We start from the raw sequence: 17,254 nt of genomic DNA, 5'->3' as shown, positions 1-17,254 counted from the left end.
ATATGCACTCTAATAAGAGCCACACTATAATAAGAACCCAGAATATGTAGTATCCAGGTAAAAAATATATTCAAAAAAACTATTTTGTTAAAAATCTATTTAATTAATTTTGTTAAAAATCTATCAAAAGTTTGAGAAAGGCTGTTATCAAGCCGAAACGCGTTACTCTATTTTTGAAGTTGTCCGGCCACCGTAGTTGCATACGGATTACACGGCCATATTCTACACACGGAAACAGACGCTGAGTAAACCGGGTAAATCACAGGAGGCGAAATACAGTGAGCAGCTTCATAGTTGGAGGATCCAAACAGACGTGAAGGACAGATCTACGGCATCTGGTGTAAGTAAAAATGTGCACCTTTGCCAACGAACTTTATCCGTCTATGTAAAAAGGAGCTCTTTGTTTCTTTTGTTGTTGTTTTTGTCTGCAGCTATAACAACCGTTGTGTCTTCATCGCCACTCAGCCCCTGCAGCGTAACTGACTCTAATCACAGCACAATGGACTTGTCTGCTTATCCTATGAATCAATTCTGACAAATTGAACTCTTTAACTGTATGTTAGCATTTTATATGTATATATTTGGAGTGTTTGTTATTAAGTGTTAACTATTTATGCCACATTCTTTCAATTAACCAAATAGATTTTTAACAAAATTAATTAAATAGATTTTTAACAAAATAGTTTTTTTGAATATATTTTTTACCTGCATAGTACATATTATGGGTTCTTATTATAGTGTGGCTCTTATTAGAGCGCATTTCTGTAACCATAAGTTAATATTATTGATATATACTCTCTCTTAACCTGTTGTACAGCAAAGTGCAGTGTTTTTACAATGTTTATAATTTTATAGTGTAGCATTTCTGAATATCAGCTGATTTAAATATATAGAAATTATTTTAGTACATTTTTTTATACATTTAGCCTAATACTGCATATATTAGGCTGCTTTTTGCAGCGCAGTGGTATTGTATATTAGTTTACTCTCTTGAGTTCTGATATCTCCCCTTGCAATATTGTGTGTACTGAGGAATTAGGGATACCTTAATTTTACCACTGCTTTATATGCGATTATACTCAGCGCTGTAACACTATATCCTTTTTTATCCCATTGCGGGATTACCCACTGCTCAGCACAGGGCTAAACTCTTCATTCAGCATGTGTTTCGTCTCCATAGATTCCCAACCTCTATCATCTCTGATAGAGGATCTCAGTTTACGTCCCGCTTTTGGACCCAATTCTGTCATAGTCTTCATATAACTCATAATCTGTCATCCGCTTACCATCCCCAGTCCAACGGGTAGACCGAACGGACAAACCAAACCCTTGAACAGCATCTCGACTGCTATTGGAAGGGACATTTACCCCTTGCTGAATATGCATATAACAATCAAAGACATTCATTTACGGGCTTGAGTCCCTTCTATGCAAACTACGGGTACCATTTACCTTCTTTCTCTGATCTTCCATCCCTTATTCCTGTACCTGATGTGTTCACCCATCTACGCAACAACAGAGCCCTACTCCGCAACCTTCATCAGCAACTAACCATTGCCCAACAACAACAGAAAATCCAGGCTGACCATAAACTAAAATCTTCCCCCATATGCAATGTAGGTGATAAGGTGTGGTTAGCCACCAGACACCTTCGTTTAGCATGCCAAACTAAAAAACTTGGACCTCGTTTTCTTGGCCCTTTTTCCATCAACAAAGTGATCAACAATGTTGCTGTTTGGTTACAACTCCCTAACTCCCTTAAGATACATCCTGTTTTCCATGTATCGTTGATAAAACCCTTTTCTGCTAATCCTTATCCAAATTGGGTTGCAGTTCCTCCACCTCCTGTACTGGTGAATAACGATGAAGAGTTCAAAGTCCAAGATATTCTAGACTCCCGTAGGAGATGGGGACGTCGGGAGTGTCTTGTCCATTGGAAAGGATATGGTCCTGAGGAAAGTTCCTGGGAATCTGTTGGTAATCTCCATGCTGCTGCCAAGGTGCGTGCCTTCCATCGGAGACATCCTGACAGGCCTTCCCGGGTTTGTGTCCGGAGGCCACTCCTTGGTGGGGGGCTCTATCATGGGACCAGGGGTGCCCCCCTACCTGTTTGCCGATGGGTAAGGCGGAGGGCGGCGTCACAGTTTTCTTCCGCGGCTGTGATTGGCCTGACAGTATGGTTGCACCTTGGCATGTGTGTGCATGCGTATGGGCGTGCGTGTGTGTGCGGAGGATTGTCTCAGGTGCTTTCCATCAGTGTGAGGAATCCTAGTGACACCCCTCTCTCTTTTCCGCTTCCTCATTGGGTACTTGGTATTCAAGACTTTCGTTACCCGGGATACAGGGGGGCATTCCTGGGCCTTTGTAGGTATAAATTCCAGTTTGAGCCCTGGCTTATTGCGGAGTTATTTTGCTAGTTTACCTGCATAACTAAGCGTTGTACCTTATCCTGATTCCCTTCCTACTTTTAGACTTCCTGGTTTTGACCTTTGGCCTGACCCCAGTTTATGATACCTGCTGCCTGGACTGACCTCTATTATCCTGACTACACCTTTTGGACCTTCCTTATCTGTACTTTGCCTTGGATTACTTGCTCATTGCTATTGGGTTTCACTTCCTACACACAGCATAGCCCTGCTCCCTGACACATACATGTAAATATAATGGTTCCTACAAACAGATAATGTTTAAAGGGACAGTCAAGTCCCAAATTTTTTTTTCATGATTCAAATAGGGCATGTAATTTTAAACAACTTTCCAATTTACTTTTATCACCAATTTTACTTTATTAACAATAGTTAACTAATAGCAAAGCAAATTATATGAATATGCACTGCGCAATAGCAAAATAAGTGTAGTAATAAATCAGTAATAAACAAACATGCCATAATAATGCAACAAGTCTGATTATACCATTGGCAAACCTATTACCTAATCCTATAATATAAAAGGCTAGGTATGTTTGTTCAAAGCTGGCCGTTAGGACAAACATACCTGGCCGTTAGGATCAGACAGCAGAGAGGGTGGGTGAAAGCGGCCGTGCAGGTGCGTGGCCGGACGGGATCACCATGATGGGGGTGTAGTTGGGCGGGAGCGGTCGTGGTGAGGGGCGTGGTCGGGTGGGAGCACCATCAAGGGGCGTGGCCGGGGGCATAGTTAGACGGGAGCAGGCGTGGCCGGGCGGGAGTAGGCATGGCCAGGCGGGTGGGACCGTTGTACTGCAGAAAATGGCCCGTGTACACAAGCTTTAGGACTAGTAAAGGAATAATGCTTTAATAACTGCAAGTGTTATATATGTGGATTATGCAATGTAAAATAAAGAGAAAGTATTCACAATTATTCTATAAAAACATCAAACAAAAGAATAAAAGCACAAATGTCTGTGTGAAGCAGTTTGGAGATAAGAATGTGTAAGGAGAAAGTAATCCTTGGTTTAGTGGAAGGATGTCTTTTACACTATGGGCCCCACAGAGTTTCAAACTCACATGAGTGAGCCTGAAACACTAGTTAAGTAGCTACTGAGACCGTAGCTACTTAGTTTCTCTGCCACCTAAAGTGTGGCAAAGTTAAATTAGCGACTGTACTGCACTAGGTTCTTTGCCGTGACTCACTGCATCAGAACGAGGCTCCCATCGGAGCCGATGGAAGCGCGCTCTCTTGAGTGCAATGCTTCCAGGCAATGCGAAATACCAACGCACATTTGCGTGCACTGAAATTAGTGAGTTGAGCACAAATATTGTGGATGATGACATTTTTATTTTAATTAAAAATGAAAGCATGATCAATGCATAAGGTTTTAGGAAAAAAACATAAGATATTAATATATATATTTTTTATTCTGAAGGATCAGACAAGTGGACTGTCACGGAAAAGAAGAATTTTAATAAAGGCCTAATCACCTACAACAAAGATTTCTTCCATGTACAGAAGATGGTAAACATTAATATATATAGTTTTCAATGTTTATGTATTGTGTTTTTGGACTATAAAGTAAACTCTTGAATATCCTTTAAAAGGACAGTAAAGCCGAAATTTTAATTTTTACGATTCAAACAGAACATGCAATTTTCCATTTTACTCTTATTATTAAATTGAATTTGTTCTATTGGTATCTGTTGTTGAAAAACATACCTAGGTAGGTTCAGGGACAGAAAAGCACTACAGGGAGCTAGATGTTCCCTATCGCTGTGCAACCCCCCTTTGCTGCGCTAGGTTTTTAGCTGTGACTATCAGCAATAGAACGAGGCTCCCATTGGAGCCTATGGAAGCGCGTTGGTCACGTTCGCATTGCGCCTAACATGTAATACCAGCACACATTTGCGTGTGCTGGTATTACTGAGTGGAGCGCAAATATCACATTCGCATAAGCGATATTTTGCGCTCCACTCGTAATCTGTCCCTATGTGTTTAACCCCTGGAAAGGGGTTAAACACATAGTTAAAGCTAGCTTCAGAGCAGCAATACACTACCTCGTACTAAAATGATTTTCAACAAAGTATACCAATAGAATGAAGTACATTTAATAAGAGAAGTAAACCATGGAAGTTTAATTTATGATTTAAAGAACTGTTATAGTGAAAAATGACAAGTTCTATTTACAGCGTATGTAATTGTAACACTAGCGATGGCAGAGAGGAGCCATTTAGATCATTGGTCTCCTAGTGAGGCAAGAATGGACGGCTTGCGTCGGATCTCATTATATTTGCATATGCACAGAAGTGAATACTGACACATACAAAAAATACAGCTCAAAAACAAAATGCATGCTATATCATTAGATGTATGAATATTATATAGAGAGGTTACTGCTTAGCTTTTCACATAACAAATCACCAAAACATCTCAAAATGTTCTATTGCCTTACAGTATCTATTGCCTTACAGTATCTATTGCCTTACAGTATCTATTGCCTTACAGTATTTATTCTCGTTTGTGTTTGAATACATTTTTGATAAATAAAGGATATGTTTTGATATACACAAGGAGTACGATTTATTTTTTTTATGTTTACTGTGGTAATTAAGTCTATATTGTGATTTCATATTTGATTTCAGATAAAATCAAAGACTGTCTCACAATGTGTTGAATATTATTATACCTGGAAAAGGATCCTACATATGGTTCGTAAACACAGAACACGAATTGCAGAAATCAATGAAGATGATACTGTAAGTGACAAAGATTTATACTAGAAAAAAGTTTTTTATTGTTTAAAAAGATAGATAATCCTTTTATTACCCGTTCCCCAATTTTGCAAACCAACACTGTTATATTACTATACTTTTTACCTCTGTGATTACCTTGTATCTAAGCCTCTGCAGACTGCCTCTTATTCCGGTTCTTTTGACAGACTTGCATTTTAGCCACTCAGTGCTGACTCCTAGGTAACTTCACGGGCGTGAGCACATTATCTATATGACACACATGAACTAACTCCCTCTAGCTGTGAAAAACTGTCAAATGCATTTAGATAAGAGGCGACCTTCAAGGACTTAGAAACTAGCATATGAGCCTACCTAGGTTTAGCTTTCTACTAAGAATACCAAGAGCATAAAGGAAAGTTGATGATAAAAGTAAATTGGAAAGTTGTTTAAAATCGCATGCCCTATCTAAATCATGAAAGTTTAATTTTGACTAGACTGTCCCTTTAAAGGGACACTGAACCCAAAAATGTTCTTTCGTGATTCAGATAGAGCATGCAATTTTAAGCAACTTTCTAATTTACTCCTATAATCAATTTATCTTCATTCTCTTGCTATCTTTATATGAAAAAGAAGGCATCTAAGCTTTTTTCTTGGTTCAGAACTCTGGACATCAGTTTTTGATTGGTGGATGAATTTATCCACCAATCAGCAAGGACAACCTAGGTTGTTCACCAAAAATGGGCCGGCATCTAAACTTACATTCTTGCATTTTAAATAAAGATACTTAGGCCTAGATATGGAGTTTGGCGTTAGCCGTGAAAACCAGCGTTAGAGGCTCCTAACGCTGGTTTTAGGCTACCGCCGGTATTTGGAGTCAGTGATTAAAGGGTCTAACGCTCACTTTTCAGCCGCGACTTTTCCATACCGCAGATCCCCTAACGTCAATTGCGTATCCTATCTTTTCAATGGGATCTTCCTAACGCCGGTATTTAGAGTCGTTTCTGAAGTGAGCGTTAGAGCTCTAACGACAAAACTCCAGCCGCCGAAAAAAAGCAGGAGTTAAGAGCTTTCTGGGCTAACGCCGGTTCATAAAGCTCTTAACTACTGTACCCTAAAGTACACTAACACCCATAAACTACCTATGTACCCCTAAACCGAGGTCCCCCCACATCGCCGCCACTCAATTAAATTTTTTTAACCCCTAATCTGCCGACCGCCACCTACGTTATACTTATGTACCCCTAATCTGCTGCCCCTAACACCGCCGACCCCTGTATTATATTTATTAACCCCTAACCTGCCCCCCACAACGTCGCCGCCAGCTACCTACAATAATTAACCCCTAATCTGCCGACCGCAAAGCGCCGCCACCTACGTTATCCTTATGTACCCCTAATCTGCTGCCCCTAACACCGCCAACCCCTATATTATATTTATTAACCCCTAATCTGCCCCCCACAACGTCGCCGACACCTGCCTACACTTATTAACCCCTAATCCGCCGAGCGGACCTGAGCGCTACTATAATAAAGTTATTAACCCCTAATCCGCCTCACTAACCCTATCATAAATAGTATTAACCCCTAATCTGCCCTCCCTAACATCGCCGACACCTAACTTCAATTATTAACCCCTAATCTGACGACCGGAGCTCACCGCTATTCTAATAAATGTATTAACCCCTAAAGCTAAGTCTAACCCTAACACTAACACCCCCCTAAGTTAAATATAATTTTAATCTAACGAAATTAATTAACTGTTATTAAATAAATTATTCCTATTTAAAGCTAAATACTTACCTGTAAAAAAAAATCCTAATATAGCTACAATATAAATTATAATTACATTGTAGCTATTTTAGGATTAATATTTATTTTACAGGCAACTTGGTAATTATTTTAACTAGGTACAATAGCTATTAAATAGTTAAGAACTATTTAATAGTTACCTAGTTAATATAATAACAAAATTACCTGTAAAATAAGTCCTAACCTAAGTTATAATTAAACCTAACACTACCCTATCAATAAATTAATTAAATAAAATACCTACAATTACCTACAATAAAACCTAACACTACACTATCAATAAATAAATTAAATACAATTTCTACAAATAACTACAATTACATAAACTAACTAAAGTACAAAAAATAAAAAAGAACTAAGTTACAAAAAATAAAAAAATATTTACAAACATAAGAAAAATATTACAACAATTTTAAACTAATTACACCTACTCTAAGCCCCCTAATAAAATAACAAAGACCCCCAAAATAAAAAAATGCCCTACCCTATTCTAAATTAATAAATTTAAAAGCTCTTTTACCTTACCAGCCCTGAACAGGGCCCTTTGCGGGGCATGCCCCAAGAAAATCAGCTCTTTTGCCTGTAAAAAAAAACATACAATACCCCCCCCAACATTACAACCCACCACCCACATACCCCTAATCTAACCCAAACCCCCCTTAAATAAACCTAACACTAAGCCCCTGAAGATCTTCCTACCTTGTCTTCACCTCACCGGGTATCACCGATCGGTCCTGGCTCCGATATCTTCATCCAACCCAAGCGGGGGCTAGACATCCACTGAAGAAGTCCAGAAGAGGGTCCAAAGTCTTCCTCCTATCCGGCAAGAAGAGGACATCCGGACCGGCAAACATCTTCATCCAAGCGGCATCTTCGATCTTCTTCCATCTGGTGCGGAGCGGGTCCATGTTGAAGCAGCCGACGCGGATCCATCCTCTTCTTCCGGCGTCTCCCGACGAATGACGGTTCCTTTAAGGGACGTCATCCAAGATGGCGTCCCTCGAATTCCGATTGGCTGATAGGATTCTATCAGCCAATCGGAATTAAGGTAGGAATATTCTGATTGGCTGATGGAATCAGCCAATCAGAATCAAGTTCAATCCGATTGGCTGATCCAATCAGCCAATCAGATTGAGCTTGCATTCTATTGGCTGATCGGAACAGTAGCGCTCAGGTCCGCTCGGCAGATTAGGGGTTAATAAGTGTAGGCAGGTGTCGGCGACGTTGAGGGGGGCAGATTAGGGGTTAATAAATATAATATAGGGGTCGGCGGTGTTAGGGGCAGCAGATTAGGGGTACATAAGGATAACGTAGGTGGCGGCGCTTTGCGGTCGGCAGATTAGGGGTTAATTATTGTAAGTAGCTGGCGGCGACGTTGTGGGGGGCAGGTTAGGGGTTAATAAATATAATATAGGGGTCGGCAGTGTTAGGGGCAGCAGATTAGGGGTACATAGGTATAATGTAGGTAGCGGCGGTTTACGGAGCGGAAGATTAGGGGTTAATAATATAATGCAGGGGTCAGCGATAGCGGGGGCGGCAGATTAGGGGTTAATAAGTGTAAGGGTAGGGGTGTTTAGACTCGGGGTACATGTTAGAGTGTTAGGTGCAGACGTAGGAAGTGTTTCCCCATAGGAAACAATGGGGCTGCGTTAGGAGCTGAACGCTGCTTTTTTGCAGGTGTTAGGTTTTTTTTCAGCTCAAACAGCCCCATTGTTTCCTATGGGAGAATCGTGCACGAGCACTTTTTTGAGGCTGGCCGCGTCCGTAAGCAACTCTGGTATTGAGAGTTGCATTTGCGGTAAAAATGCTCTACGCTCCTTTTTTGGAGCCTAACGCAGCATTTTTTTGAACTCTCGATACCAGAGTTAATTTTATGGTGCGGCCAGAAAAAAGCCCGCGTAGCGTTAACAGCCCATCTACCGCCAAACTCCAAATCTAGGCCTAAGAGAATAAAGAACATTTGATAATAGGAGTAAATTAGAAAGTTGCTTAAAATTTCATGATCTATCTGAATCACAAAATAAAAAATTCGGGTTCAGTGTCCCTTTAATGGATAGTTTTCCAATCAAGAAGAGGGACTTTGTTTCATACCTAATGCTTAGCTGAGGTTTTAAAATCTGAGTGAAATTTAATACATTTCTATCTCTCAAAATACATTTTAAGAAACTGTAAGGGGTAAAATTATGAAGCTGCAATCGTACCTTTTGAGGCTATGTTAAACAGGCTCGCATGAGCAAACCTGCAACCACATATTTAAGAAGCAGAACCTGCTTCATTTGCCTCTCACCCACCTCAGAGATGGCGAGGTTAGTCACCCCGACACTCGCTCATTCCAGGTGATTGACATCCCCTGCTCATTTTTATATTATTCTACTGAACTCTTATTTATAAAATAATACCAAGGGAGCATTTTCGCAATATTCTAGCGATGTAGCAAGGAAATATGACCTGCATTATGAAATACAGGAACCAGGGACTGCCAGATCTATGTAAGAGTAAAATGGCTTCTGTCTGGAATAACAATGAGGGATATACAGAATTTCTAAGATTTATACACCGATCATTCAAACTAGAGTTAACTAGTAATAATATATAGTAAAGAAACAGTTGTGATACTTATTTTTGCCTAGGCATAAATGGCATTTTTATGTGGGAACTAATAGCAACACTACATATACACTGGTGCATAATAATATATTTAATGAAAGTAAGGGAAATCAGCAAGGCAGAATTGAGATGGCTTAGCAAGGATATCTGTGGCAAAAAGGTTAAGGGCAGCTTGTGGCTTTTCTGTGAAGGAGAACTGATAATTATGTAACAGGTCCTTTATTTCCTTCTTAATACAGGGAGAGTTCACAGCTGCATTCCTTACTTGTGGGAAATACTAAACCTGGCCACCAGGAGGAGGCAAAGACACCCCAGCCAAAGCCTTAAATACCTTCCCCACTTCCCTCATCCCCCAGTCATTCTTTGCCTTTCGTCACAGGAGGTTGGCAGAGAAGTGTCAGAAGATTTTGGAGTAGTTCCTTAGAAAGGGTATCTGCCCTTTGATATGGGACTGGAGTTTTTAGTAGTATTGTCAGCCTCTCAGTGAGAGCATTGATGAAAGTTAGAGTCTTATGATACAGGGAGAGTATTTCTGCGAAACCATCCAGACTCAGATTTACAGCTCCTAGGCAATCAGCGTTGACGAGTTTCGCTGCCTGCTTTTCTTCACTCAAGTCCATGTCAGAAGCGATGCTACAGTCTGTCACACTTGAAGGACCGCGTTTCTGTTCCACGGCATAGATTCCGGTAAGGTTGTTTCATTTTATACACATAAATGTTAACGCTAGAAGACAGGGTCACAGTGGGACTTCATCTTTATGGAAACAAGGGTTAATATCGCCTGAGGGCGATTGTTAAACAGTGGGGTGTTAATCATATTAGTTTATGTGATTTATGCTGCTTATATGTGTAAGATGTTTTTGGGCTTGTAGGCGGATATGGAACATACAGGTTGCTCCTTTACTTTGAGAGCTGCGCAGTTGTTATTAAGCTTGGCGCGCTTTTCCTTTAGCAGGGGCGGTCCTGCATTGTGCACCGTGTGACTGGGAGTGGTCACGATTTCCATTTCCGATTCCTGACTGAGTGACTACGGAGAGGAACGAGTTTTTCGCTACACTGTCTGGGTCATAGGATGTGGTGAGTGCCCCAGCCATTGGGGGTATAGGTGCCGGTTGTTCCTTGATTATATAAAAGTTACCTAGTAGGGGTGTGTCCCCTACGTTCATCTGATCCTACATATGTAGCTTCCCCTTGTACCACTAATCCTCCTCCTGGGGGGGGCCTTTTTCCAACAGACGTTACTGTGCAGTTCCATATGGCGATGTCTGCAGGCCTTTGCCGTTTTGCCTCGTACGGCTACGCGCAAACGAAGGGTTATTCCATGCACTCCTGCCCAGGTAGCATCATGTAAATTGACGGTTGTATCTGATCAGGCATCTGAGGATGCGGTTCTCTCTGAGGCTTCAGAGTACAAACCTTCTGGGTCGGAGCCTACTGCTTCTATTCCTCCGGCAGAGGAGGATTTCACCTTTAGATTTAAGGTAGCACGATATTAGAGATTCCTAGTACTGATCTGACAGTCGAATCTCAGAGCCCTGAATCAGAGGGCGAATTTGATTAAGGCAGGGAGGGATAGAGATCCTTTTCCCTTTCGTCTGTATTTTGTTTTTTATTAAGGTTCTCAGTTCCGGGCTCTTAATGGGGGTTGTGTTGTTATTCATCCCTATTTGGCTAACACTATTTGTGCGTTTGCCTATCGTTTTTCCTATTCCGTTTGGGGATAGTTTAATCTAGAGCTCTGGATTATTAGAGAAAACTCTTTTTATGAGGATATTTCCTCACGTGGGATATTTGTATACTGTCGCCTTGGAGACTTCCTATGAAGCATCTCTGTCTCGATTTGAGGTGAGGTTCCCTCAATATTTTCCAGAAAGAATTAAGACATTGGAGCTTATAATTCTTTTACCTGTTTTTTCTAGCCCCAAAGCTAGCGCTTCCTGTTTTTCTGTTCAGGCCTTGATTCGCTCTGACAGATAAGGCTTTGGAATCTAATTTTTTCTTCTGCTGGAGGGAAAGATTTATTTTGATTCCGCTATTCTGCAGTTTTCCGTTTGAGAGAGAATGGATCTGAGAGACATATTTTCTTTGTTTATTCTCTCATGGCGGTTAAAGCCCAGCGTCAGAGACCTCCGCTAAGCCGTAACAATCCAAGTGTTTTTTATTTGGAAGCTGACTTAGTCCTGAAATAAGTCCAAGCAGCACCGAGACCCGCCGAACCTAAGTTGGCAGAAGGGACCAGTCCCGGGTCCTATCTTGGATCGCGTCAGGGACAGTCTATCGTTCCTTTCAGTCGCTTGTTTCAGCGACGTACAGGACCCATGGGTCTTGGAGGTCATAGCTAGGCTTCGATTCTCAGCCTCCCAGGACTCTTTCCATTCTCTTGAGTTTTGGTCTCCTGGGTTAGTCCCAGTTTTAGATTATAGTCTGTCTTACTCTCAGTGGCTTAAAGTTCCTTCTGAGGGGAACAATAGTCTCCCTAGCATTGAGGGTAGTACCTCGAGTTTTTGGTAGTGGGCGGAGGCCCACTACTGCTCGCTATCAGCGATCCTCTCTCTGGGGGTGATCATCCGGTCCCGATGTCCTTTTTCAGACGTTTCCCTTATCTTGGGATATGGTCTTCACCCGAGGAGTTTTTTCGGATGGAAGGGGACGCCAGATGCAGATCTCAGGATGTCCTCTTTCAATATAAAATACCCGCAGAGGGGTCGTGGTTCGGGGTCCTCAGGCGGAGCTAATGAATGCATTAGTGGTGCCTTGGAGGTTCATTACCATTTTTTCTTTTTCTGCCGTATCACTCCTTCCTCGAGTGGTGGCTCTAACCTAGCAGGAGCAGGCATCAGTGATACTGATTGCTCCGTCGTAGATCTTGGTTCGCAGTTTAATAGGGATGTCGTCTTCCCTTCCATGAGGGTTGCCTTGTCGCAGGGATCTGTTAGAATGGGGCCCCTTTACTGTATCAGATCTTATTTTTCTGAGGTGGACTGCGTGGAGATTGACGCTTAGTCTTAGCCAGGAGAGGATTTCTGAGAGGTTATGGTCCTCTCTCTCCAGCACGTAGCTGGTTCCTCACCATCTGTCTTAGGGTGTGGAGGGCACCCTTCTTCTGTGAAGAGCGTGGTTTGTCCTAGCACACTATCAAGTCTGCCAGGCTTCTTTCCTCTCCTCCAGGATGATCTGGAGAAGGGGCCTCTTAGCTGGTTCCTTGTTTTGACAGTTTGGCCCTGTCTGTTTACGGTCTGGAGGCTCGCTGAGCTTCCGGATGTACAGTTCTCTTTTTTCCCTTTGTTAGGGTTCTGTCTACGATCAGGCCGGGACGATCGGATGCTCCTGCGTGGAGCTTAGATCTTGTTCTTCCGGCTGCATATGGCTAATTTTGAACCTATGCATGAGGTTGTCTTTAAGTTGTTATCTTGGAAGATTCCTTTTTTCCATCTAGATATTGTGTGCAGAAGTCTCAGAGACGGCGTCCTTGAAATGCAACTTTCCTTATCTGGAGTTTCACGATAATAGGACTGTTCTACGAACCTAGTTAGACTTGCCTCCTAGGATCGTGTCAAATCGCAACTTCAATCAAGAAATTGTGGTTCCTTTTTTTTTCAGGTTCTGTTCCTTCTGCTTTGAAGGAATGTTTTCCATATAGGATGGATTCGTACCTTGAAGTTCTTCTTCAGGCTACCTAGGCATAGACAGATTTTTTTTCTGTTTGGTATCTATCTGGGAATTGTAAGGGTCAGAGGGTTCTTTGACTTCCTTATCTTTTAAGTTGAGGATTATCTTCTGCTTGGCATCTGAGACAGCGGGACACGAGGCTCCTCAGAGAATTATGGCTCATTCTACAAGAGCAGGGTCGTCTTTTGGGCCCTTTAAAGTAGGGCCTCTATGGATCAGATTTGTAGGGCGGCTACCTGGGCCTCCTTGCATTCTTTTTCCTAATTTGTAACAAAATGTTTTGCTTCTGAGGAAGCAGCCTTCGGGAGAAAGGGTGATGCAGGTTGTGGTGCCCTCAGATGGGGACCGCCTCTCCTTTTGTACCCTCCCGTTAGCATTCAGTGTCCTCTAGAGCTTGGGTATAATTTCCCACAAGTAAGGAATGCAGCTTTGGACTCTCCCTGTATTAAGAAGGAAAACATAAATTATGCTTACCTGATAATTTCCTTTCCTTCTCTACAGGGAGAGTCCACAGCTCCTGCCCGTGTTCTCTGATGGGCGGCCCTAAATTTTAACTTGTTCTTCTGGCACCTTTTTCACCCTGATATTTCTCCTACTGTTCCTTGTTCCCTCGGCAGAATGACTGGGGGATGAGGGAAGTGAGGGAGGTATTTAAGCCTTTGGCTGGGGTGTCTTTGCCTCCTCCTGGTGGCCAGGTTCAATATTTCCCGCAAGTAAGGAATGCAGCTGTGGACTCTCCCTGTACAGAAAGAAAGGAAATTATCAGGTAAGCATAATTTATGTTTTCATCTAGTAAGTATACTACAGGCTCCATGGAAAACTTAAGTCCAGCAAATGGGAAATGTGCTCTGGCAGTTAGTTTCTGTAGTGACTTGCAAGATAACACTGCTGTTTAACCATGGAGTCACAAGGGTGTTCTCTGCCACGGAGTTAAGAAAAGGCCACAGCCTCAAATAGTCTACGGAAGACTGAAACCAACAAACTTTAAAAGAGTAGCTTCATTTTAGAGCATTTCCTTTCATGCAAAGAATATAACACAAGTCAACACTTGATGGAATAATAAAAAGTAGATTGCCAATAGGCTAAAGGGACACTAAACCCATTTTTTTCTTTTATGATTCAGATAGTGATGCAATTTCAAGCGACTTTCTAATTTACTCCTATTATCAATTTTTCTTCGTTCTCTTGCTATCTTTATTTAAAAAGCAGGAATGTGATGCCCAGGAGCCGGCTCATTTTTGGTTGAGAACCTGGGTTATTCTTGCTTATTGGTGAGTAAATGTAAGTCTCCAATAAGCAAGCGCTATCCATGGTGCTGAACCTAAAATAGGCTGGCTGCTAAGATTTACATTCCTGCTTTTAAAATAAAGATAGCAAGAGAACGAAGAAAATTTGATAATAGGAGTAAATTAGAAAGTTGCTTAAAATGTCATGCTCTATCTGAATCATGCAAGAAAAAAAATGGGTTCAGTGTCCCTTTAATGCTGAGGTCTAAAGCAGCTAGCAATCTTGTGACGTGTCATGGCCACCGCCCAGAAGTCCCCAGATTCTTCACTTTTTATTAATCGTCTTGAGCAAATAAATTAAATACAAAATTATGAAAAATGGAAAAGGTTTTTATGCAACACTATAACTAATAATACTGTAGGCTGTTAAAGTAGCAATCTGTCTGATGGTTTAATATTCTGTTATAAAATATGAATATTTTCCTTTTTTTTTTAAAGACAAGTGTTGAAGAAGAATTAGAGGATGATGAAGATATGGAAGACAGAAAGGAACGAGTGCAGAAGTCACCAGAACTTCCTCACACACTAGCCATCCAGCAAACTGTAATTGGGAATCTTGCCCCTCCAACTGGATCATTTGTTTGTGAAACAGGAAACTGTGGAGCGGTAAGGATCATAAGTACACAATATGAAACCCACATGTAAAAATAATATAGGTTAATCATTCATTAATACAATTATGCTTGTTTAGGATGCTTTGGGGAGTTATAGAACATACACATTAGACAAATATAGGCATGCATGACCCATACTGCTATATCACCAGTGTGTACATGTTCCTAGTTCTAACACTAGTAGTAATACGTCAAGTGTATAGCAAAAGGGCTTCTAATTACATTTGAAATGTATGAATAATAATTTCTAATACCACCAACGTGACCCTTTAAAGCAACAGTGGACGTTTCTGTCATCCATATAAAATAGCAGTGCCTATATTTTGTCTGCCTTAAAACATGTGAAGTAAAGGCTGTTTAAAGGGACAGTGAAGTCAAAATGAAGCTTTACTTATTTAGGCTGAGCATGCAATTTTAAGCATCTTTGCAATTTACTTCTATTATCAAATTGGATTTGGACTCTTGGTATCCTTTATTGAAGAGCACATCAGGGCTCTGATTTATGAAAGTGCAGACAGACATGATCCGCTATAGCGATCATGTCCGCCGCACATCGATAAATGCTGACAGCATGCCACTAGCAGGGGGTATCAATCAACCCAATCGTATGTGATCGGGCGGATTGCTGTCCTCCGCCTCAGAGGCGGCAGATGAGTTAAGGTGCAGTGGTCTTAAGACCCCTGCTTCTTAACTCCTGTTTCCGGCAAACCTGAAGGTTTGCACGCAAACAGCTGCATCAAGCTCTATTCGGATCTTGATGAATGGGGCCCCTAGTCTACAGTCATAGGCTCAAGAGCAGCAATGCACTGCTGAGAGCTAACTAGTAAGTGGTATGTATACACGTATGCCTTTTGTCATTGGCTCATCAGATGTGTTCTTCTAGCTCCCAGTAGTGCATTGCTGCTCCTGAGCCTACTTTTCAACAAAGGATACTATCAAAACAAAACTAATTTGATAATAGAACTACAATGGAAAGTAGTTTAAAATTGCATGCTCTGTTGGGATCATAAAAGTTTAATTTTGACTGAATAACGACTAACTACAGAAGAATAGCATAATCAATAACTGCATAATACAGAGACAATGCAATAGCACTTAGTTTAAATTTCAAATTAGAGTGGGCGGAGCTAACCGCTGTAGAGAACGGACACACAGGGCAAGAGCTCTGTGTACAAATGTGATAAAAGTCTTCTGGTTGGGGCTATTTTACTGTCTGGTGATTTCCAGAGTGGACAGCAGCAGTTTACAGGACGGGGCCACCGTGACTTGGAAGAACCCGGCACTTATATTAAACGGCAGTGAGCTGATTGCCATAGCAGAGGGCTGAGGGTCTGTAGATGCCTAACACGACGCGGCCAAGCAGTGATACTCCTAGCGAGGTTGGAGCACCATAAGAGTGTGGAAGGCGGCCTGTTACACTCAGCACCTAGCTATAAAGCTACACCTCCTTCCTCTGGAAAACGGTGGCCTACATCTAAAGGGCTGATCTGAAAGTCTTTATTTTAAAAAACTACTGCTATATCTGAAGACCACGCTATACAAGATAGGGGGTGAGCTGAGGGGGACGCTCCTTACTGTTTGCTGACCGTTTCGCCCACCTAACATATGCCAGTACTGGCCTACTAACTACCTCTGTAGTGGACTCTAATACCCCTGAGCCCTGCAGTGACTGGGCTTGAGTTATTTGAAAAGAGTAGGCCTAAAAGTGCACATATGTGACAGGATACAGCCATCTGACTACAGAAAATGAAAGCATAAAGAACCTGGCTCATCCCCCATAGCAGTGTACACTAAAGTCCGGCATCTTACTACATAATATACAATTTACAACTTTATAGGGGTGTTAAACTGTACTCAACCTACAGAGTCTGCTGACAGGTGTACTGTTCCCCTCAAAAATGTCACAGCAGGTCAGGAAAAAGCACAAACAAAGCCTGGGGGCTAAAAAGACTGTTATGGATCATTTCCAATCACATAGGGATAGAGACTCCTCTAGATCTGAGGATCAGGGACCATACTCCCCCGACTACATAGCAGAGTGCGCAGAAACTTCTGTCTCACATTCTGCCTCTTCGTGTAGAAGCCAAGGAGAAACATCTGCTCTCACTTGTGAATCCATACAGCAA

At 41.7% G+C, this 17,254-nt stretch overlaps 1 protein-coding gene across 2 annotated transcripts in view; it reads left to right on the top strand.

Moving 5' to 3' along the window:
* The window catches only part of TRERF1 (transcriptional regulating factor 1), a 508,752-nt gene that overhangs the window by 472,705 nt on the left and 18,793 nt on the right, over positions 1 to 17,254 (top strand). For both annotated transcript variants that reach the window (XM_053712363.1, XM_053712362.1), the window contains 3 exons: positions 3,845 to 3,933; positions 5,055 to 5,168; positions 14,953 to 15,120. In XM_053712363.1, coding sequence (XP_053568338.1) covers positions 3,845 to 3,933; positions 5,055 to 5,168; positions 14,953 to 15,120 — 371 coding nt within the window. The remainder of the gene's footprint in view (positions 1 to 3,844; positions 3,934 to 5,054; positions 5,169 to 14,952; positions 15,121 to 17,254) is intronic.

Source organism: Bombina bombina, chromosome 4, assembly GCF_027579735.1.
Source record: "Bombina bombina isolate aBomBom1 chromosome 4, aBomBom1.pri, whole genome shotgun sequence".
Classification (NCBI taxonomy): domain Eukaryota; kingdom Metazoa; phylum Chordata; class Amphibia; order Anura; family Bombinatoridae; genus Bombina; species Bombina bombina.
Note: the sequence above shows the minus strand (reverse complement) of the source record. Positions and strands in the feature narration are given on the sequence as shown.